The following is a 23,036-nucleotide window of genomic DNA, read 5'->3' on the forward strand; positions in this document are numbered from 1 at the left end:
TACAATTCCAATAAATATTACACTATGGAGACTTCATCTGGCTCCTGTTGAGCTTTATATACTACAGCTACATCTGGATGGTGTGAGTTGCTGAACAGCCTTCCCCAACAGATGGCAGATGTGTTTGTTGCTGTAACGGCAGACAGCTTTTTTGGCGAGTGTCCATTTCACAGGGGTGCAGGGGATGATTCTAGAGCACTGTACTAGATCACCGCTTCGTTTCTCAAGTCCCCACCACATTTTTGTGCACATCTTTGCACCAAACTATTGTGTTTTCACCTATAAGTTCATGTTGCTGATCCTATCATGAGACTGCATTTAAATCTATATTTTTCACTATATTGTTTTTTTATTGTTTATTTCCATCCACCTGATTGGACTTTTAGATATTTAACTTTAGCATTTTTTTCACTTTCAACACTTTTTTGAACTGTATTTTAATGTGCTCTGCATTTATAACACATTATTCTCATCTCATCGCTGTTCATTTACTTTTGGCGGTAACACTTTTTATTGAATTTTTTGCAGCCTACTGTCTTAGCTGTGAAGGCTTCATTAGCATGATTTTTTTTTAGGCTTTCTTTTACCTGGTGATCCAGCACGTTTGTTTTTCAAAATAACAAGCCTTCCTGCAGATGTAGCAGTTACAGGGTTGAGACAAACCATTTACTACACACAGGGCTGATTACGATTAGGTTTTATTTATTTATGTAAAATCATTATCCCAATGGGACACAAACTGTTGCAACTGCTTATAAAGTGTTAGCTGGAGTTCAGCTTTAATTTGTTAGTGTGTCGAAATCTGCTGGCACATCAAACTCTCTCCTCCTGATTGGCTGGGGCACCATTGTCTCCCGCGGCTGTCAAAGTTAGCCAATCGGGGGAGAGAGGGGGTGGGGCCGAACCAAATCTGTGTATCTGAATGGATACACAGGGCTGCAGCTCAGCTTGGGTGCCCCCATAGCATGCTGCTAGTCTATGGGGCACTTGTTAGGTGGGAGGGGCCAGGAGCAGCAAAGAGGGACATGAGAAGAGGAGGATCCAGGTTGCTCTGCAAAACCAACTGCACAGGTGCTAAAGGAGACTGGTCACCCCAAGGCTCCCATAAACGTAATAGCCAGGCTTCACGCAAAATGAGTGCAAACATAGATATGCTTGCGTCTGCTGTGTGCAAAAGCCTTTGGCATAGTTGCACTTGATTCTCCGCCATGTCACTATGTCCCATGATGCATTGCAAGGCTGACCGTTACAAGCATGACTCCCATAGCCAGAGGCATGATGGGACTCGTAGTTTTGCAACAGCTGGAGGGCCACCAGTTTGAGACCCCTGCACTAAGAACTACCTGCAAAGTCTAAGAAATTCCCCATTCATGAATACATAAAATAGGATCTTTATGGCAATTGGAATACTCCTGAAAAAAAATCTTCACTTCTCTGAGAATCGTGGCTGAACTATATCCAGCAGAAAAATAATTCACTAAAAAGTGGACTGTTCCAGTAGAAAACATCTTGCTGTGCTTGAAGAGGATATTCTTTCATGTATGAATCCTAAAGATAGAAAATGTGACACTTATAAAAAAGGTTAAACTAGACTAGGAAAAATGAACAATCCACAGGATTCTGTATTCCAGGACCAAGTTCTGGCAGAACACTTACAAACATTGCCATCCGCCCTATTCTTCTGCGCTGATGTCCTTGATCAACTAATAAAGCACTTCCAGAATGACTAATTTCTGTCTATATGTGCAGAATCCTATGACTAAAAGCCTTGACAGTTGAAGCTGCCTGTAAAAGACGCCTCACTCGTATGGTCTTTGAAGGAGGACATATCTTTGATGCATAAAGGAGGTCACAGCAGGAAAAGCCCTTCTTTTTCAACAGAAGGCTGCAAAACCCCCCTGTTTTTTTTTTTTACCTCCTCTAAACGAAGATTTAATTTTTTTTTTTTTTAAAGTAAAACTTTACACCTTTTCGTTGGTGGAAGACATAGTACACCAAATTTGCCCAAATGCCTTCTTCACAATGAAGGGTCACCCTCACTCTTAAAAAGTGTAGGATGTCCGTTGGTGTGCCAGGCCTATGGGTTCAATTGCTGGTTTTAAAAGGGTGTAAAATATAGTTTCAAACTCTACACTCTGCCAAAAGACATAATCCCAGAGCATCAAATAGATTTCAAAACAGAGGGACCTACTTGTAATGTTAGAGCTGTAGGAGAGAGCATAAGCCGATGCCTCCTTTGTAGTGCTGGCTTCTGTCCCATGCGAAGTGATACCAACTGCACTCCACCTCTTATCCTGGCTAGCGGTCTCCAGTGTGTTGCCAACAACAGGAAAGAAGAGCTCTTTAGGTCAGTGTGAAGTAATATACTGGGCATAATAGTATAAGGCTGCTTTTACACTGATACACTGCGGTTTACCCACATTGTGGGTGGAGTGCAGTGTACCTGCGGGTTTTCTGCGATTAGCCATAGACTTGTATCCTGTGGGTTTGGTGCACTTTCTGAAAGCGCACCACACCTGCAGGATATAATAGAAGTCTATGGCAAAGCGTGGTTAACCCAGGAAAGTTGCAAATACAGTGCAGGTAAACTGCAGCACATCAGTGTGAAAGAAACCTTATAGGGGACTCAGGGCTAAATTACATTTGCCGTTTGGAGGGCGGTAAAACCACATAGTTAAGATTTTTTTTTACACCTCCCCCAGTGCCCCAATTGCACCCCCTTTAGCTGCAGTGGCTAGGGGTGTATATGTCGCAGCTATACACCCTGTCATGGTTGGTGAGTGTAGCACCTGCCAAGCATAACCCATTCAAGTGAATGAGGCCACTCTGCAACCTTGTGTGTACAGCAAACAAAGGGTTAAAGCAGGAAGCATTGAGTTGCTTTCTCACCACCTGCTTTAACCCCTTGGACCCTGCAGAAGCATGCAGTTGCGGGGAGCTTACCGAGTGGCCCCAATTTCTTTAATGGTTCACAATTTGCAGGCAATAGTACCCACCAAAAGCAACAGAGGGCTTAATTACTGCTGTGGCATGTGTACACCTTTGGCTACTGCCTCAGCAGCTAAATGGGGTAGGGATTCAGGGTGGTAAAACTGAGACTCAACTGGAGCGTTTTATCACCCCCAACTTTATGCGAGACTGAGCACCATGGGTGCTGCTGCTGCCGCCGAATGCATCTTAGGGCTCATTCACAAAAGTGAAAAGTGATCCAAGTGTGTTTGACAGGTGGTGAGGAGGCCATATGTTGCCTCCTCACCACCCGACAAACCCATGATTGTTGTGCAAAGCACGCAATTGCGACACAGCAGTATGCCAATTAGAGGCTTAAATTAGGTTTGAGGAGGTGACACTGTGCCCGGTGATCTTTGACTTCTAACGTTTCGTTTAGGTAGATCGCCACCTCTTTAAGGTTGCCTACCCCTGTTCTAGGGGAGTGGTTCTCAACCCTGTCCTCACGTACCCTCAACAGGCCATGTTTTGGGAATTTCTTTTATATAAAATAGCTGTCCAAAATACCAAGCCATCGACTCTGATTTAACCACTTAAGGACCGCCTCATGTACATATACGTCAGCAGAATGGCACAGGCAGGCACATGTACGTATATATACGTGCCCTGCTTGACGTGGGTCGGGGGTCCGATCGGGACCCCCCCCCCCCCGTACATGCGGCGGTCCCCGTGGCTTCAGGAGCGATCCGGGACGACGGATTATAGCCGCTCCGTCGCGATCGCTCCCCGGAGCTGAAGAACGGGGAGAGCCGTATGTAAACACGGCTTCCCCGTGCTTCACTGTGTCGGCGCATCGATCGCGTCATTCCCTTTATAGGGAAGACACGATCGATGACGTCATTCCTACAGCCACACCCCCCTACACTAGTAAACACACACAAAGTAAACCCTAACTCCTACAGCGCCCCCTGTGGTTAACTCCCAAACTGCAAACTGTCATTTTCACAATAAAGAATGCAATTTAAATGCATTTTTTGCTGTGAAAATGACAATTGTCCCAAAAATGTGTCAAAATTGTCCGAAGTGTCCGCCATAATGTCGCAGTCACGAAAAAAATCGCTGATCGCCGCCATTAGTAGTAAAAAAAAAAAAAAAATTAAAATGCAAAAAAACTATCCCCTATTTTGTAAACACTATAAATTTTGCGCAAACCAACCGATAAACGATTATTGCGATTTTTTTTACCAAAAATAGGTAGAAGAATACGTATCGGCCTAAACCGAGGAAAAAAAATGTTATATATGTTTTTGGGGGATATTTATTATAGCAAAAAGTAAAAAATATAGCTTTTTTTTCAAAATTGTCGCTCTATTTTTGTTTATAGCGCAAAAAATAAAAACCGCAGAGGTGATCAAATACCACCAAAAGAAAGCTGTGGGAAAAAAAAGACGCCAATTTTGTTTGGGAGCCACGTCGCACGACCGCGCAATTGTCTGTTAAAGCGACGCAGTCCCGAACTGTAAAAACCCCTTGGGTCTTTAGGCAGCATTTTGGTCCGGGGCTTAAGTGGTTAAAGCACCAGTGCAAGATAAAGGAAAACCTGCAAACCTGGCCTGTTGGGGGTACTTGAAAGCGCAATGGTGGTGTTTGTACCATTCTGGACCTAAAATCCCAACAATGTTTTTTTGCATGGAATCCCCAAGGTCAGTATTTGCCTCTCTGAGCCAAGAGGACTATCTCACATCAGTAGACATTCAAGATGCCTACCTGCACATTCCCATTCAGGCTTCATATATACGGGCAGCTCATAAACTTCAGTTTAGGAACCTTTGGTGTTTTATGGTTTCTTTTTTTTTTTGCCAAAGCTCCTAAACTCAACTCCATAAAAGCCTGTGTCCATGCCCAACTCTGCTCTCTGGCTTTATTCTAGACACAGGCCCAGATAAATGTTTTCCTTCCAGCAACCAAACTTGCTTCTGCAGGAACAGACCATTTGTGCACAAATTCCTCACAAATGGGATACAAGGCTTACAACTGCTCAGGGAAGCAAACAACCTATCATGGTGCTTCCAATTTGCATAAAGAGACAATTAAAACCGCGGGTTTAAAAAAGGTACGTATTTGTGGCCTAAGGATTTTTAAACAACTTAAGAATGGAAACAGCACTAATAGTGATGGCAGTAGACTGAAACCTTCTAGGGGCAAGCTTATCAGTTATGGATCTGAGCGATTTAAAATCAGGAAGTGTCTCTGTGACTGATGGCTCAAATATAGAATTTGCAGGTGAGGCCACAAGAGCATACTTATAGCTCATGTGAATCAGCAAATTACTAAGTAACATGGGGCCAGATTCACAGCCAGCGGGCGCAACGTAACTTTTCTGATTTAAGTTACACCGCTGCAAATTACACAAGTTAGTGCCCGATCCACAAAGCACTTACCTGGAAATTTGCAGCGGTGTAACTTAAATCCGTCCGGCGCAAGGCGGGCCCAATCGAATGGGGCGAGTCGCATTTAAATTAGGCGCGCTCCCGCGCCAGACGTACTGCGCATGCTCCCGACGCTATTTTCCCGACGTGCTTTGCGCGAAGTTACGTTGCGCCGAGTTTTGTGAATCGCGACGGGTAAAAAAGAGATGCGGCGGGGGAAAAAAAAATTGGACAGCGACGCGGGAAAGACAGGTATACTTTTACATGGTGTACTAACTTTATACTTTGTAAAAGGTACCCTATCTTTGCGACGGCAAACTAACACTTACGGCGACTTAACAAAGGGAAAAAGCTTTGTGGATCTCCGTAAGTGCTAATTTGCATACCCGACGCGGGATTTCGACGAGAAATGCCCCCAGTGGCGGCCGCGGTACTGCATCCTAAGATCCGACAGTGTAAGTCCATTACACCTGTCGGATCTTAGGACTAGCTATGCGCAACTGATTCTATGAATCAGCCGCATAGTTAGAAACAGGGATACGACGGCGTATCAGCAGATACGCCGTCGTAACCAGTTTGTGAATCTGGCCCATAGATCATAAAATCTGTTTGCACATATACCTGAAGCAGATAAAAGTGAGCTGGGTATACCCGGGACTGTCCTTCCCAAGTCTAGAACCAGACATTTTGTGGCAGTCTAGCTCTAAGGCAAGGTATAGGTTTAGGGTACGAAGCTAAGGCTTCGTACCAGTCAGCTAACGCTAGGTGAAAGTCAGATGGCCAGAGGTGACCATAGTCACTGTAAAGTGGGCAGCAGGAACAGATCAAAGGTCAATGTGGCTCTTTGCATGCTGCAGGAGTATCAGCAGGGAGATACTTCCTTCATGCTGTATGCAAGAAAAGAGCACAGGACACTCCACACAGGAGAGGACATTAGCGCTTTAGTCCCCCAGCACTGACCCTTTCTGTTGGAAAATGAGAATAGCAGCAACCATAAGGGTACTTTCACACTGGAGCAGGGGTGCATTTGCGGTAAAGCACCTCTTTACCGTTATTTAAACTGTACTTTTAACCACAGCTAGCAGCCAAAGTGTTAAAAGCGCCCGCGTTGCGGCACTTCTGAAGTGCTTTGCAGGCACTTTGGCAGCACTGCCTATTCATTTCAAGGACCACCCCAAAGATGCTGCTTGCAGGACTTTTCAGAACGTCCCGCAAGCGCATCGCCCCAGTGTGAAAGCACTCAGGCTTTCACACTGGGGAGACATGAGAGGTGCTTTTCAGGCGCTGAAAAGCACCTCAGCATGAAAGGGGTCTAAATATTAGGTAGCTCCCAGTGCTTATCCCAACTGGCCTGCTCACAAAGCGAGTCTTCAGAGAAAGGGCAAGCACTGAGGCAATGCCAACAACTTTTGACCTGGAAAGCACTCCAACCCAACTGAACCTAAAATAAATCTACAACTCGTTTAGAATTTATGTTATAAAAAACAAATATTTATATGATTATTATTTATTATAAATATTTATAATCATTATATCCAATATACATATATATACAGTATATATAGCCAGATAGTGTCAAAAGTGTAGTGTTACAAATAAGAGGCAAACAGAATCCTAAACCCAATCCTGCTTTAGTGCCACTGGGACCAGCTCATTTCAGAAGTAACACAGATAGATCAGTGCAAAACACCCACATATACACAATTGGGTAAAGACAAATAATACTTACAGGACTGTTGACTATACATTATCCAATAATAATTATTGCACATTGATCAAAAAAAAATATTTAAATTTGATGTAAAAATAGTGTCAGAAGTCTTTAAAACAAACATGACAAGGAAAAAAAAAAAAGCACTTAAAGCGGGGGTTCACCCTTAGAGGGCACTTTTTCCCCTTAGCTTCCTGCTCGTTTTCTCTAGGGGAATCGGCTATTTGTATTAAAATATGTGCAGTACTTACCCGTTTTCGTGCTGCATCTTCTTCCGTCGCTTCCGGGTATGGGCTGCGGGACTGGGCGTTCCTTCTTGATTGACAGTCTTCCGAGAGGCTTCCGACGGTCGCATCCATCGCGTCACGATTTTCCGAAAGAAGCCGAACGTCGGTGCGCAGGCGCAGTATAGAGCCGCACCGACGTTCGGCTTCTTTCGGCTACGAGTGACGCGATGGATGCGACCGTCGGAAGCCTCTCGGAAGAATGTCAATCAAGAAGGAACGCCCGCTCCCGAAGACCCATACCCGGAAGCGACGGAAGAAGATGCAGCTCGAAAACGGGTAAGTACGGCTCATATTTTAATACAAATAGCCGATTCCCCTAGACCGAACGAGCAGGAATCTAGGGGAAGAAATTTTTTTTTTTCAGAAATGGGTGAACTCCCGCTTTAACAAAAACAAAAAACATTAAAATTGTGCTTATATTAAATAGTTTTTATCCGTCAAATTTTTCCAGCAAGATCACATTCAATCCTGTTAGACCGCAGTCAATTGCCTCAGGACATACATTGGCAAAATGTAGTGGCGACCTCTTGCAATGGAACTTGATGGGTCTCTGATGAGGAAACAGAAAGAAGAGTTTAGTGATGCCTATACACTGTAGATTCAGTTAGTTAGGATCAACGTCATATTTGGCCATACATGTCTATGGTCAGACCACTGGAACTATCAGCACTCATTTTCTACAACAGTCCCATACACACTATTAGATTTTCTGCAGATTTTTGTCTTTAGATTTACCAAAACCATATAATATGAGGTCAAACCTTAAGATTTTCAGTTTGTATGCAATCATGCAGGCCCTTGCACTACATAGTTTTGGTAAATCTGAAGACAAAAATCTGCAGAAAATCTATTCGTGTGTATGGGGGTCTAAGCTGCTTGAGAATACTCTCCAGTCTGGCAACTACACATGGGATCAAAGGGCCAGATCCTCAAAAGAGATACGCAGGCGGATCTGCTGTTACGCCGTCGTATTCCTGTTTCTATCTTTGGAACTGATCCACAGAATCAGTTTCCAAGAGATAGACACAAGATCCGACATGTGTAAGGGACTTACACTGCCGGATCTTAGGATGCAGTACCGCATCCGCCGCTGGGGGCATTTTGCGTCGAAATGCCGCTTCGGGTATGCAAATTAGCACTTACGGAGATCCACGAAGCTTTTCAGCTTCGTTTTTTCTCCGCAAGTTTTAGTTTGCAATCGTAACATTAGGGCTGCTTTTACAAAGTGTAAAGTTAGTACACCATGTAAAAGCAGACCCTTCTTTCCAGCGACGCTGTCTTTTTTTTTTTTTAATTTATTTTTTTCCCGCCGCAACTCGTTTTTTTTCCCGACGCAACTTTTTTGACCCGGCGCGATTCACGAAGCTTGGCGTAACGTAATTTCGCGCTATGCACGTCGGGAAAATGACGTCACGAGCATGCGCAGTACGTCCGGCGCGGGAGCGCGCCTAATTTAAATGGGACTCGTCCCCATTTGAATAGGAACGCCTTGCGCCGGTGGAATTTAAGTTACACACCCGAAAATTTCTAGGTAAGTGCTTTGTGGATCGGGCACTTAGGTCGAAATTTTCCGGCAGTGTAACTTAAATGGGAAAAGATAAGTTACGGCGGCTGGCTGTGGATCTGGCCCAAAGTGCTATGTGCAAAGTGCTAGTCAGCAGCAAGTGCATGGACTTGAATTGGCTGCATTAGAACTGCACTATTCATAAAATCAGATGAAATCTTGCGAGTAACTAGGGTAATATAATTATTTAACCGTCTTGAGCGGGCAGCAAGGAACACACAATATAAATATGCAATACTTATACTTAAAGGATATGCTGCGCCAATACAGTATATATCAAATAAAGATGAGACTTGCTGAATCTTTACAAATCCTCAAGCGTGCCTTTATATTAATTCACCACAGTGCTCACCATTAGATATGCGCTCACCTCATGAAGTGTGACCTCACAACTAAGTTTGTTCAAAAACAGCCTTTTAGTCACCCTGGACTAACAAATCGTGCTTTCCTCCTTCCCATCCTGTCAGTATTCCTCTGCCATTGCAGTGCTTATAATGTTTAAAACCAGTAACGTTTAAAATATTTGCATTCAACTCACATTTATCAGGTGCTCCAGTGCACCAACTTTGTACAGCATGTAGCAATGTAAAATCCACGGTACTGCAACAAATTCTTACCTCTCCTAGGGAATGCAAAGTGTCTTGTCAAACCAATCTGCCCCTCCCCTCCGCGTTACGTCACAGGGTCACAAGACTAATCAGGGGGATTTAACACTGGAACATGTTTTATATGATTGACACATTAAGAGATAAGAGATTGGCATTAGCTGAAGCAATCCGCACTCTAATAGGTATCCTATTATTTTACATGAGGAAAGCTATAGTACTAAAATGGAAGTCAGCTGTCCCCCCTACCCTGTCCTTATGGAAAAAGTTAATCAATACAATGATACCCCTCTATAAAAGCAACATATTTGTCCCGAGGATGCCCCCAAAAATAGGAAAAATTTTGGCACCTGTGGACGGACTCTGAGTCTACGACGGATAATCAGCCAATTGGGGATCTCCCTGGTTAGATACCCTCCATACTTACCTGGCCCTGTTGAGTGCTGAGGTCCATGCCCTAGAGTGGTGGTGTTAGCCCAGAGGTCATGTGTTCACACTTAATCCTAACTGTCTCTCGTAAAGTCCAGCTCAGACAGAAGAGAGGGAGAAGTAGTCCTGTAGGAACAGATATCTCCTGCCATCATCCTACCATGCGAAACCTGGGTACCAAATTTTGTGGTTGTTTTGTTTTCCTTTTTTTGTCTTTGTTGTTAGTTCACTATGTTTAGTTAATGGATGCACGGTGAGTTGTACACTGTTATGCACATGGCTATGTGCACCAATTGGCTGGGGTATGCCCCAAAGGCCCCGTTTTGTACCTTCACAGTGAAAAATGTTCAATAAAAAGAACAAAAAAATAAATAAAAAAAAAAGATAAGAGATTGGTGATATATATTAGTGCAGCATACCTTACCCTTTAAGTAACTAATCTCTTAATGTGTCAATCATATGTGCCATTGTAATGTGTGTGTGTGTGTGTGTGTGTGTGTGTAGTGCAGGAAGTACCGTATGTGTCAGGTAGGTATGTGTAAATGGTCAGATAGGTATGTTGCACGACTCACTCCTGATCCCTGCATTCTGTGTGCAAGGCACTCCTGATCCCTGCATTCTGTTTTTGGTTCTAGGGGTTCATTCAGAGGGATAATTAGTCCCATCCTCTGTACAGAGCCGCTGGTGGGTTTAATTCTGTGTTGGCACTTTGAAATAAAAAGGTTGGTTTGTGTTGCTGTTTGGGCACTCTGGCTCAAAAAGGTTTGCCATCACTGCCTTAAAGGGAACCGCTCATAAGTGAAACAGGAAGGCTGCCATTGCCAAGTTCTCCTTCTGAGAATGCTGGTTATTGGGCGGTCATAGGAACAATCTAGTTTCAGTGTAGAATAAAAGAGAATTCTCTGATGGCTAATACAGAATAAAAGCAAACTACCTAGCACAGCCTACAGTCTAAATGGGTCCTGCCGAATAGCACGTATTCTACTGTCATTTATGTAGCTCTATTTGGAGCAGCTGTGTGCTCTATGGACATATTGCTTATAGAGACTTTTCTCTATACTAACAGTCTAGTCCTGGGGGTTTTCTTATGATAAAGAAGCTATTGTGAATACTTGAAATACAGTCAGTAAATGGTATCCTTGCTAAAGTTTAAAGATTCTTGCACCATTTAGGAGGCATTCACTCTTTTGGCAGCAGGTGATGTCACTGGCCCATGAGAAACAGCATACCCATGCTGTTCCTTCAGAGTGCTGTGCCATCGCAGTGACTCCCGCGTGCATACACGGGAGTGATGTCATTGCAACTCGGCCATTTAAGCTGCCAGAGCCCTCCAATGGAAGATCGGGTAAAGATGGAAGCCCTGTCAACGCTGACAGTGCACCACTGTAGGGCTTCATTCTATGGCAAGTTTTTTTAGCACGTGCTAGTATGTGATGAACATTAGCGCATTATGCCATTGCCTTGCAGGAGATTTTTTATTTTATTTATTTAAATGCCGGAGTTTACTACTGCTTTTGCTACATGAGCTTTCCAGGTCTATAACCAATTTTCACAGGACAAGAATGAAAACCTCCCTAATTCTCTTTGTACAGGTTTCCTATGACCCAATTACATTTGATGCCAAGATTATTTAGAAAGGCAATGGCCAAGAGACTACTCTATGTTAATACCTAAAAGCATTCTTAAGTGGGGGCACACTTTTCATTTAAGTAGAAACCACCTTTTAGTATGAAACACTTAAAAAAAACATAAAATTGAATAAAGTGTATAACATTTTTACCTGAGGTAATGCTTGAATGGATGCTATGCCGTGTTCTGATTGATTTAATTCTACCTTGTAACCCTTACATTTGTTAAGCACATTTAAGCATGCCAGGAGATTCCGATGCTTGTGAAACCCATCAGCTATCATTGTCTTCCTGATTGGTGGAGCAAGAGACAACACAAAACCAAGATTCCAGGATTGAAACACTTTGTTTGTGATCAATGGACTGTCTTGCATGGAATTTTTTATTGAGGTATTGAGAACTTTAGCTGGAGACCCCGATAATAATGCTGAGTTTTCCATGTCTGAAATATCATCCAGCTCAACCGCCGCTAAGGCTTCCAGTTTTTCCTAAAGAAAATACAAGAAATCTTTAAATGTCATAACAAACGCATAAACACAGTTATGGATAAATGAGCCCTTACATCTTAAAGTATAACTAAAGTTAAAACTTTATTTTTATTTTTTAAGTTTTGGATAGAGTGCAGAGAGATTAGAATGTTTTTCAGCTTTTATTGCTGTCTGTGTCCCGGTTAAGGAGATTCACCCTCTCTAGTTGTCCTGTATACCATTATCATTGAAAGCGAAAGTAGAAGAAAATTCCAAATTGGGTTGTCCCCAGAAAAGGAGGGGAAATCTTCCAATGGGGACCCTAGTTCTGGTGACCAAAGGGTCCCCAAAGGAATTCCCTTAATTTGCAGAGATTTTCTCTCACTTTCTGATTGGTTATGGAACAGGAAGTGAAAGGAAATGGCAATAATAAAAAAAAAAACTGACATGATTCATATAACACTCCCTTGCTCTATTCAAAAAGAAAAAAAAAAAAGAAAAGTTTTGCCTATAGCTCTACTTTAACCACTTCAGCCCCGGAAGGATTAAGGACCAGGCCATTTTTTGCGATACAGCACTGAGTTACTTTAACTGACAATTGTGCAGTCGTGCAACGTTGTACCCAAACAAAATTGACGTCCTTTTTTTCACACAAATGGAGCTTTCTTTTGATCACCTCTGCGGGGGTTTTTTTTGGCGCTATAAACAAAAAAAAAAAGACACCTGATTTAAAATAAAAAAAAATGAATAATATATATATATATATATATATATATATATATATATATATATATATTTTTTTTTTTACTTTCTGCTATAATACAAATAAACAAAAAAAAATACATAAAAAAAAAAAATGTATTCATCAGCTTAGGCCAATATGTATTCTTCTACTTATTTTTGGTAAAAAAAAAAAAAATCACAATAAGTGATATTCAAGTCTTGATTTTTTTGTTTAAAAACAACATGTTATACTTACCTGCTATGTGTAGTGATTTTGCAGAGCAGCCCAGATCCTCCCCTTCTCAGGTCCCAGCACTCCTGGCCCCTCCCTCCTGCTGTGTCCCCACAGCAAGCATCTTGCTATGGGGGGACCCGAGTCGAGCCGCTGCTCTTTGGCTTCCACTGCTATCAATCACTCAGGGTGTTGAGGGGGGCTGCTGCACACAGAAGATTTTTTTTATCTTAATGCATAGAGATGCGTTAAGATAAAAAAACCTTCTCCCATTATAATTGCTTTAATGGGACATTACTATAATAATTAGGTATAAAGCTAATAAGAGATGATGTAGCTTAGAAAAGGTGTATATTTGAGTCAAATTTTCTAAACATCTTTCTTAAAAGGAATGTTGCAAGATTTTCATCGGACCAAACCGATCCTGTGTGGGCCCCATCGGTTATTTATCCATAGGTTAAAAAAAAAGCAATCTTGTTTTAAATTTAACCGATGGATACCTAACCGATAGAAAAAAAACGATCGTTTGTAGGCACGTCCATCAGTTAAAAATCCACGCATGCGCAGAATCAAGTCGACGCATGCTTGGAAGCATTGAACTTTATTTTTTTCAGCATGTCGTTGTGTTTTACGTCACCGCGTTCTGACACGATCGTTTTTTTAACCGATGGTGTGTAGGCACGACTGACCATCAGTCAGCTTCATCGGTTAACAAATGAAAACAGTCCATCAGACCGTTCTCATCGGATGGACCGATCGTGTGTACAGGGCATAAGAGAAGTGTAAATCGCACATAATATTTACCTCTGAGTGCATCATTACTTACACCTTCTCAGACTGCTTTAAAATAATCAGTCATCAATAATCATCCTATGCCCATAGACATTTACCTTCTCTAACCGAACACTCATCACTTGAAAAGAAAGTGAAACATAGTCTCAGAAATGACAACACAAATTGACAGAGGATCTCAATTTCTATACTCCATAACAAGTTTTGGCTTTCAATGTTTATTTGTAAAATAAATATTGTATATACCTATAAAAATATATATATTTAGACATCAGAGATAAAACATATTTTCCATAATAATCTAAAACCATTCCCTTTAGTGGAAATCTGTTTTGTGAGACAATGCAGGCTGCCATAGTTGTCCTCCTAATGGTTAGTTACCTAGCATGCATACTACTCCAATAGCTTCACTTATTTCTTAGTTGCTGACTGGTGAATGCAGAACTTCAGATCTCCATACATGTTCCAGGTCAGTATGATAGCCAGGCAACTAGCAATGGCAGCCTAAATATTTCACAGATTTCTTTAATAAATGCCAATACCTAGTATTAATGCAGCGCTAAGATGTGCATTTCTAAATCCATTGTTACCTTCCATTTCTTCCATGCCCTCTTAATGACAGCTGAAGCCCTTTGCATTCTTTCAATATGCTTCCTTGTAAGCCACCCCCTGGCAACTAGAAAACAATGAAATAAACAAGTAAATGTGCATGCAGTGGAGCCGACTGCGCAGAGAAACTGTCACATAAATTCTGATTATATATGTCAGTACCATGTAACTAAGCAAATTCGGTCAGTAAAAAACCCAGGCCGCTCTGAGCAATCAGTGTATAGAGACAACAAAATACAGATTAACCCATCATACTACCTGCTTGAATAGCTGTAGCCGCCTGCCTTTGCCTGGCCAGCTTCCTCTGTCTGTATCTTCTCCAGCAGCACTGAATACAGAATGCTCTCTGGGAGAAAGCTAGCTCCCTTTGCTTTTCAAGTATGTCGATCTATTAAATATTAAAATAAATTATCATAACATGCAAACCAAGGCCTGCGTATGACAGAATCATTTAAAAGTGAGAAGCTAAAAGGTGACTAGTATAATGAGGCATGATTTACAGACCTAGCACCATAGAACCCATCTCTATGGGATATGTAACATTCAATATGTGAATCAGTGGTATACAGTTGTGTTTATAAGTTGACCCTGGCAGAATTTATGATTTCTTGGCCATTTTTCAGAGAATATGAATAACACAAAAACTTTTCTTGTACTCATGGTTAGTGTTTGGCTGAAGCAATTTATTATCAATCAACTGTGTTTAAATCATAATGGCAACAGAAACTACCCAAAAGGTTACATACCCTGGTGATTTTGGCCTGATAACATGCATACAAATTGACACAAAGGGGTTTGAATGGCTATTAAAGGTAACCATCCTCACCGGTGATCTGTTTGCTTGTAATTAATGTGTGTGTATATAAAAGGTCAACAAGCTTCTGGACTTCTGACTTCATCCAGTGCTGCACTGACGTTTTTGGATTCTGAGTCATGGGGAAAGCAAAAGAATTGTCAAAGGATCTGCGGGAAAGGGTAGTTGAACTGTATAGAACAGGAAAGGGATATAAAAAGATATCAATGAAATTGAGAATTCCCATCAGCAGTGTTCAAAATCTAATCAAGAAGTGGAAAATGAGGGGTTCTGTTGAAACCAAACCACGGTCAGGTAGACCAACTAAGAGACCAGCCTTAAACCTTCTGGCACAAAGTAATTTTGGAGTGATGAGACCGAAATTTAGCCTTTTGGCCACAACCATGAACGCTACATTTGGAGAGTCAACAAGGCCTATGATGAAAGGTACGGAGGTGGATCGCTGATGTTTTGGGATGTGTGAGCTACAAAAGGCATAAGAAATTTGGTCAAAATTGTTGGCAAGATGAATGCAGTATATTATCAAAAAATACTGGAGGAACATTTGCATTCATCAGCCAGGAAGCTGCTCATGGGACATACTTGGACATTCCAACATGACAATGATCCAAAACACAAGGCCAAGTCGACCTGTCATTGGCTACAGCAGAATAAAGTGAAGGTTCTGGAGTGGCCATCTCAGTCTCCTGAGCTCAATATCATTGAGCCACTCTGGGGAGATCTCAAAACGTGTAGTTCATGCAAGACAGCCCAAGAATTTACAGGAACTAGAGGCTTTTTGCCAATGGCCAGAATGCACAGATTTACCATCTGAGAAGATAAAGAGCCTCATCCACAAATACCACAAAAGACTTCAAGCTGTCATTGATGTTAAAGGGGGCAATTAACGGTATTTAAGAACTGGGGTGTGTAAACTTTTGATCAAGGTCATTTGGATAGTTTCTATTGCCATCATGATTTAAAAAGAAGTAAACACAGTTGGTTGATAATAAATGGCTTCAGCCAAACACTAACCACGAGTGTTATCATTCATATTCTCTGAAAAATGGCCAAGAAATCATAAATTCTGTCAGAGTATGTAAACTTATGAGCACAACTGTATATTCATGGGAAGATACCAAAATAAGGAAAACATTTTCTGATATTTTACAGACCCTGCTGTCTCAGGCAGATTCGATGGACTAATTTTTTAAGCTTTGTTTATAGATGATCAGATGTAACTATCAGTAAATGTGTTTTGCTTGCCAATTGAACCCTACTGGGAGCTAGAAGTGGGGTTTGATTAGCAATAGGTAATGCACTGTAGCTGATTAAGCATTCAGCAGGATTGACCCTGTCATAAAAGTCCAGCCATAACTGCTTATATTAGTGCATTATTGTTATTGAGCTTTAGGAAATTATATGATCATTCTCATTACCTCCTGAAATCTTCAAAACTAAAATCAAGAGAATGGTACAGAGGACACTCAAATTATATATATTTATGACAGATCAAGCCAATTTCTGACAAACTTGCCCCCACTAGTAATCACAACAACATAACTGTTCTGCTAAAACTGGGAACATATACCTGGCCTTTCCTAGAGATGAAAGACACTTAAAATATTACATTGTGAGGTTACGACAACTAGGGCCATACACACAACCTGTCCAAGAGGTAAAAGACAATTTGGATGTTACATGGTGAGGTTAGAAACACTAGGGTCATATACATAACCTTTCCTAGAGAAGAAAAACTTTTATACAGTAGGTTAAGCTGAGAAAAGGTATGACCATGACTCTTAAAGCTGCAAATTGGTATTGCAGGATCTTTCGAAGGCCTCATGTACACGGAGTGATTGCTCTGTGTTTGAATAAAAAACATGGTATAAGCCGCATACCGAACGCGCATTTATGCATGTTCGTACGTTAATGCATTCTATTCGTTTAAGGCTTCAGATTGCAATAATATGCAAACGCACTTAAACAGGTCTAGCGTTTATGCAGGTTTCATGTTTTTTTCCTGTTCAAAAGCTCCTCTCTTGAACGCGCTTGTGATGGTTTTTTTTCTGCCTGTAAATCCTACACTTCTAATACGCCTATAAACATCTATGCATGGACACAGGCCAACAGAGGTGTATTTACTGGCAAAAAAAAGCCCATTGTGCATGAGGCCAAAGTCTTAGGCCTCTAGTAAGGTAAAAAAAAACACTGGTGGGCTGAATTACCAATTGGCCTCTAGTGTCTGCTCTGAAAAAATTCTATGTACTGCAATATTCCATACCTCTGGCATATCACACAAGCATTAAGAGAGGTGTTTTGCCAATTATCTGTCTGCTTTTCAACCCTCCATCAAAGAAGCACAGGGATCATTTGGTTTTTATTGGCAATTGTGGTTAGGCAGAATTGGGAACAATTGATTTATCATAGTGCTGGAGTCCCAGAGAGATGGGGGAAACCAACATGCCTACTTAAGCAAGGTACACACTGAGTTTTTTTTCTGTCCAACCCAGTGGGTTGATCGAAAAAAAAAAACCTGATAGCTCTGGTTGAAGCCGCTGTACTAATCAACATACTAACAACCATTGGCTCAGAGCTCTGATCGGGAGCCAGCCAATGGACAGCTTTTGTCGGACCGGCTACTATACACACAGGCCAAATGTCGCCTGGAATTTGGCCCGTGTGTATGGGGCTTAAGGGAAGTGTTGGCTTTTAATGACAAGAAAAAACCTAGCACCACTGTACTGGCATCTTCCCGACCTGACTGCAAGTAAATATATTAAATAGAATAAAAATATTGTACACAAACAGTGTTAATTAAGCAGAGATAAACTACGATCAGGGCCGGTACAAGGGGTGGGCAGAAGGGACGGGTGCCCTGGGCGGAGTATTACATGAAGGGGCGCACTGGAGCCACGCTGATCTGAAGCTGCCTCACTTACAGAAGTGACAGTGGTGTCATCAGGCAGAGCAGGAATCTCGATAGCTGCTAATGGGAGGAGACTGCTCTCTCTTCCCTCCAATAGCAACCTGTGGGCGGAAGAGAGGAGGACAGCCACGGAGAAGAACATCTCCTTCTGTGTATAGAGCGCTGCAGAGTGAGGGTATGATGTCTTTCAGTTTGTTTCCTAAGAGCAGAGAAATGCAGCATTTTGCCAATGACAAGAGGAAAAAAAACATGTCTGTGCAATCACTGCCCCCATCCCCTCTCTGCATGTTAGGCTCCTCCTGGTCACCTCTGCAGTCAGCCTATGTGTCCTATGGAGGGACAAAGCTGCAGAGAACCGAATGGCAGCATTCCTAGAAGTGGACAGCAGCATGGAGGACCTGAGCTGAGCCACTGCCCTCTATTGCTGTTACTGAAAAGAGGGAGAAAAGAGCTTCAACGTCCCAGAGCTGAATATTATGTGGGGGATGGTATTGTAGCAGAGGAGAACATGCTTCAAAAACACTGATAGCATGTATTGTGGAAGGATGGAGGGGGGGGGGGGGGGGAAATGCATGGAGGGGGGTCTGACAGTTATGTGTTATGTGTAAGGAAATACACTTCATGGAGAGATTCTTCATCTCAACAAATATTTCTCCTTTTTTACTAATTCAAGTAACAGAAGTCAGGTTAAAGGAAACCCAACATGAAACGGGGAGGTTGGCATTGCTGTTTTTTATCAGAAAATGCTAGTTGCTTGGTTTTTATGCTGACTGCATTGTTCTGATTCAGTGGAGGTATACAGATTGAGGTGTTTGAATTTTGGCAGACTTTCCTGAAATACATGCTTTAGGTCAGAATGTATTAAAGATGGTGGGTCAGTATAACACCAACTGACTAGCATTCTCAGTAAGAGGTTGGCAGTAAACAGGCTTATAGTTCACTAGTCAGACCTAGTTCCCCTTTTCCCAAACACACAAATTCACAGGACTCTTCTAAGGGGTGGGGCAAGTAAAGTGTAATGTGCCTTATTGCAGGTGCTTAGGAGACATTATGTCACCTCTTCTCTACCTGTTTTAGGCTGGGTTCACACTATTGCAATGATAGACATTAGGATGAGCTCCGCGTGTTCGCATAGTACACGTGCAGAGTCCGCCAGGAAGTCTGCACGGCGCTGCGCTAATCACAGCCAGGGAGACATTTCCCGATCTCTGCAGCCGAACATCGGGACAATGTCTCCCTGGCTGTGATTAGCGCAGTGCCGTGCAGACTTCCTGGCGGACTCTGCACATGTACTATGCGAACACGCTGGAGCTCATCCTTAATAGTCATCACATGTGATTCGCACCGCATTGCTGTGAAGATCACATACAATGTCTTTGTGATGCAAATTCAGCCATACAGTTTGTATGGTTGAATTTGCATCACATTTGAACCAAAATGGTTCAGGACCCTTTTTTTTGGTCCGCACTGGAATCAGTTGGCATGGGTGTTCACCGCCCCTGCCATCCAATTTCTGTACCATTTCACAGTACACACTACGATATGCAAACCAATCTGGGGGGGTCCTTAACTTCACATTGAATCCTGCAGCAGTTCGCATATGTCAGTGTGAACTGTGTGAACTGCTGGCAATTTAGGTGCAATGCAGAAACCCGCACAGGAATCGCTGGGTTTCCCACATCACACCAGTTATTATTAGTAAGAGAGGGTTTTTCTTTGTATGTGTTAACCACTTCAGCTCCAGAAGGTTTTACCCCTTTAATGATCCGGTCTTTTTGCCGCACTGCTTTAACTGACAATTGCACGGTCATGTGACGCTATACCCAAAAACAATTGACATCCTTTTTTTTCCCCACAAATAGAGCTTTCTTTTGGTGGTATTTGATCACCTGTGCGGTTTTTATTTTTTAGACTATAAACTGAATTTGTATTGTTTTAAAACTACATTGATTCTTTCTTAAAAACGGGGGGAGCGCAGTTTACCATCCTCGCCCTGGGCACCAACTGGCCTTGTCCCAGCACTGACTACGATAGTAACTATCACAGCTTATTTCCACTGTGCAGCGGTTTAATAAGCTGCGATGCGGAGTGGAGATGATGTTCTCCAATTCTTAGCTCAGTGAGAAGCTGCCAGTGGTTCCTATACAAACGGCCAGTTTAATAAGGTACGAACTAACCACCTCACTGTTTGCGTAATTTAACTCCCTCTTTGAGCTGGTGATAGCACGGAGAGAAGCGGGAAATGAGAAGGAACAAGGGGGATTATGCACCTGCTTCCCCTGCCACCGCTTGCCAGCCTCTGGGAGATTATATGATTATATATACATATACACACACACACACCCTTGAAATTTTCCACATTTTGTCATGTTACAACCAAAAATATAAATGTCTTTTATTGGTATTTTATGCAATAGGCCAACACAAAGAGGCACATAATTGTGAAGTTGAAGGGAAATGATAAATAACCTAACCCTGCTTTAAACTTCTCCACAATTTTATCCCTGTATATACACACACACACACACACATATATATATATATATATACACACACACACACACATACATACATACATATACACACACATACAGAGAAGACACACACACAAGAAAGAAAGAAAGAAAGAAAGAAAGAAAGAAAGAAGAAGAAGAAGAAGAAGATTTTAATAAACCGACTCTTTTCTGAAAGTTTTATACATTGTAAAGGGCCACGATATATAAAGGCAGGAAACATCTCAGTTTAATAAATGTACACCAAAGTGTAAAAAAAAAGTTTCTTACCACTGTATGTGTCAGGAACACTTTTGTGGTACCACAGTGGGCTAGTGTGTTGGCTGATGTAGTGTCTACATATAATTTTGGCAAGGCAGCTTCCAGGATCTTTTGTGAATTAATTTGCAATTCGTTGCTCCCCTCCTCTAAATCGGGACCTAAAAGAAGCAGAGACCATCTAAGTACTATATCTTATTTATGTGCTTACTTTTCAGTTTCTGGTGGGACATACGTAAATGGTTTCATTTGTAAAGCATTTACCTATTTTAAATAAAACAGGGAGAAAACCTATATTGAGAAATTAGAGAGATTGTCATTGCTTACTTCTCTTGTTAAAGAAAGGCTAGTTTCCTGGCTGTCATGCTGAGCCAATGGCCAAGTACATTCTAAATCAGTTACTTAGAACAAGTATGCAGATTAGAAGTACCAGTTTCATTCAGATTTTTTCTGACCCGTAGACCTGTTCCAAGTCAAGGTTTTGAAAACTACTGAAGAGTTTTGTAGGAATAGGTGTTGGATCAGAATTTTTCATTACACGTTGAGACATCACTGTGGCAAATAGGCTGCTCCTACACCATGGCTGCCCTCTGCCATGTTTAGGTGACCTTGGGTTAATTTTGAAGCGTCAAAGGAAGTGGATTGCCAAAAAGGTAAATCAATGAGTTGGTAAAGTGCAATCAAATCACATTTATTAAAACTTCATATCCAAAACATTTCAGCGGTTACAGAATCCTACTTTTTCAGGGATAACATGTAAAATTGTCCATCCGCATTCACATTTTAGCCCTGAAAAAAAGGACTAACCCTTCATTTTGATAAATACGATTGCTTCCACTTGACCAATTAATCTTTTTGGTGCTCTATCTCCTTTGACACTTCAGAACGTACTGAAAACTGAGGCAGACGGAAAGCTAGTGTTTTCAGAAAGAGGTTAGCAATGGCATGCACCACATTTCTCTCAGTACAAAAGGTACTCAGCAAGTTTGCAACCCAAAAATACAGGCTGCTCATCTGGAGGGCAATCATTTGCGCATTCCAAAGCCTAATTTTTTTGAATGGCCTGATTTATTTGGGCTATTGTACAAAAACTAGTCTTAACAACATTATTATACTGTATAAACCAATAAGTGCTTGTACTCTATACAGCAAATCATTCATAATGTAAATAGTATAGTGTATTTAAAGGGGTTGTAAAGGTTCGTCTTTTATTTTCTAAATAGGTTCCTTTAAGCTAGTGCATTGTTGGTTCACTTACCTTTTCCTTCAATTTCCCTTCTAAATGTTTTTTTTTCTTTGTCTGAATTTCTCACTTCCTGTTTCTCCTCAGTAAGCTGTTCTAAATGACTTTCCACCGCTCGGATGATGGTGGAAAGCTTACTGAGGAGAAACAGGAAGTGAGAAATTCAAACAAAGAAAAAAAAATTTAGAAGGGAAATCAAAGGAAAAGGTAAGTGTTCTTTTTTTGCCTTCCTCTGTATCAACTGTGGGTATGGAGTTGGGTGTATGGGATTGTACTGTGTTTTTTATTTTGTTTGTTTATTTTTTGTGGTTGAACTGGATGGACTTGTGTCTTTTTTCAACCTGACTAACTATGTAACTATGGGCCAGATTCACAAATGAGATACAACGGCGTATCTCCTGATACGCCGTCGTATCTCTGTTTCTATCTATGCGACTGATTCATAGAATCAGTTACGCATAGATATCCCTAAGATCCGACAGGTGTAATTGTTTTACACTGTCGGATCTTAGGATGCAGTACTGCGGCCGCCGCTGGGGGGAGTTCGCGTCGTAAACCAGCGTCGGGTATGCAAATTAGGAGTTACGGCGGATCCACAACGGTTTTTCGCGCTCGCTACGTCGCCGCTAGTCTAGTTTCCCGTCGCAAAGTTAGTAGTTTTCATCGCAAGTGCTACGTGAATCAGGCACTTGCGATGAAAAATTGCGGCGGTGTAACGTATCTAGGATACGTTACGCCGCCGCGATTCTACGTGAATCTGGCCCTATGTAACAATGCACTAGCTTAAAGGAACCCATTTAGAAAATAAAAGACGAACCTTTACAACCCCTTTAATGTGTTGAGCAACATACATTTACAATGTAACATTGTCAATA

At 41.7% G+C, this 23,036-nt stretch overlaps 1 protein-coding gene across 2 annotated transcripts in view; it reads right to left on the bottom strand.

The window, feature by feature from the left end:
* Window positions 1-6,993: 6,993 nt before the first annotated feature.
* Window positions 6,994-23,036, bottom strand: part of MYO19 (myosin XIX) — a 108,171-nt gene continuing 92,128 nt past the window's right edge. Inside the window, exons 20-25 of one of the 2 annotated variants that reach the window (XM_040337881.1) lie at window positions 20,931-21,079; window positions 14,684-14,813; window positions 14,407-14,492; window positions 11,755-12,090; window positions 7,759-7,926; window positions 6,994-7,235 (exon numbers count right to left, since the gene is read on the bottom strand). In XM_040337881.1, the coding sequence (XP_040193815.1) occupies window positions 7,807-7,926; window positions 11,755-12,090; window positions 14,407-14,492; window positions 14,684-14,813; window positions 20,931-21,079 (821 nt within the window). In that variant the 3' untranslated portion in view covers window positions 6,994-7,235; window positions 7,759-7,806. Of the gene's footprint in view, window positions 7,236-7,758; window positions 7,927-11,754; window positions 12,091-14,406; window positions 14,493-14,683; window positions 14,814-20,930; window positions 21,080-23,036 lie in introns of those variants that run through there. The other variant, XM_040337882.1, reaches the window with a different exon arrangement.

Source organism: Rana temporaria, chromosome 2 (assembly GCF_905171775.1).
Source record: "Rana temporaria chromosome 2, aRanTem1.1, whole genome shotgun sequence".
In the NCBI taxonomy this organism is placed as follows: domain Eukaryota; kingdom Metazoa; phylum Chordata; class Amphibia; order Anura; family Ranidae; genus Rana; species Rana temporaria.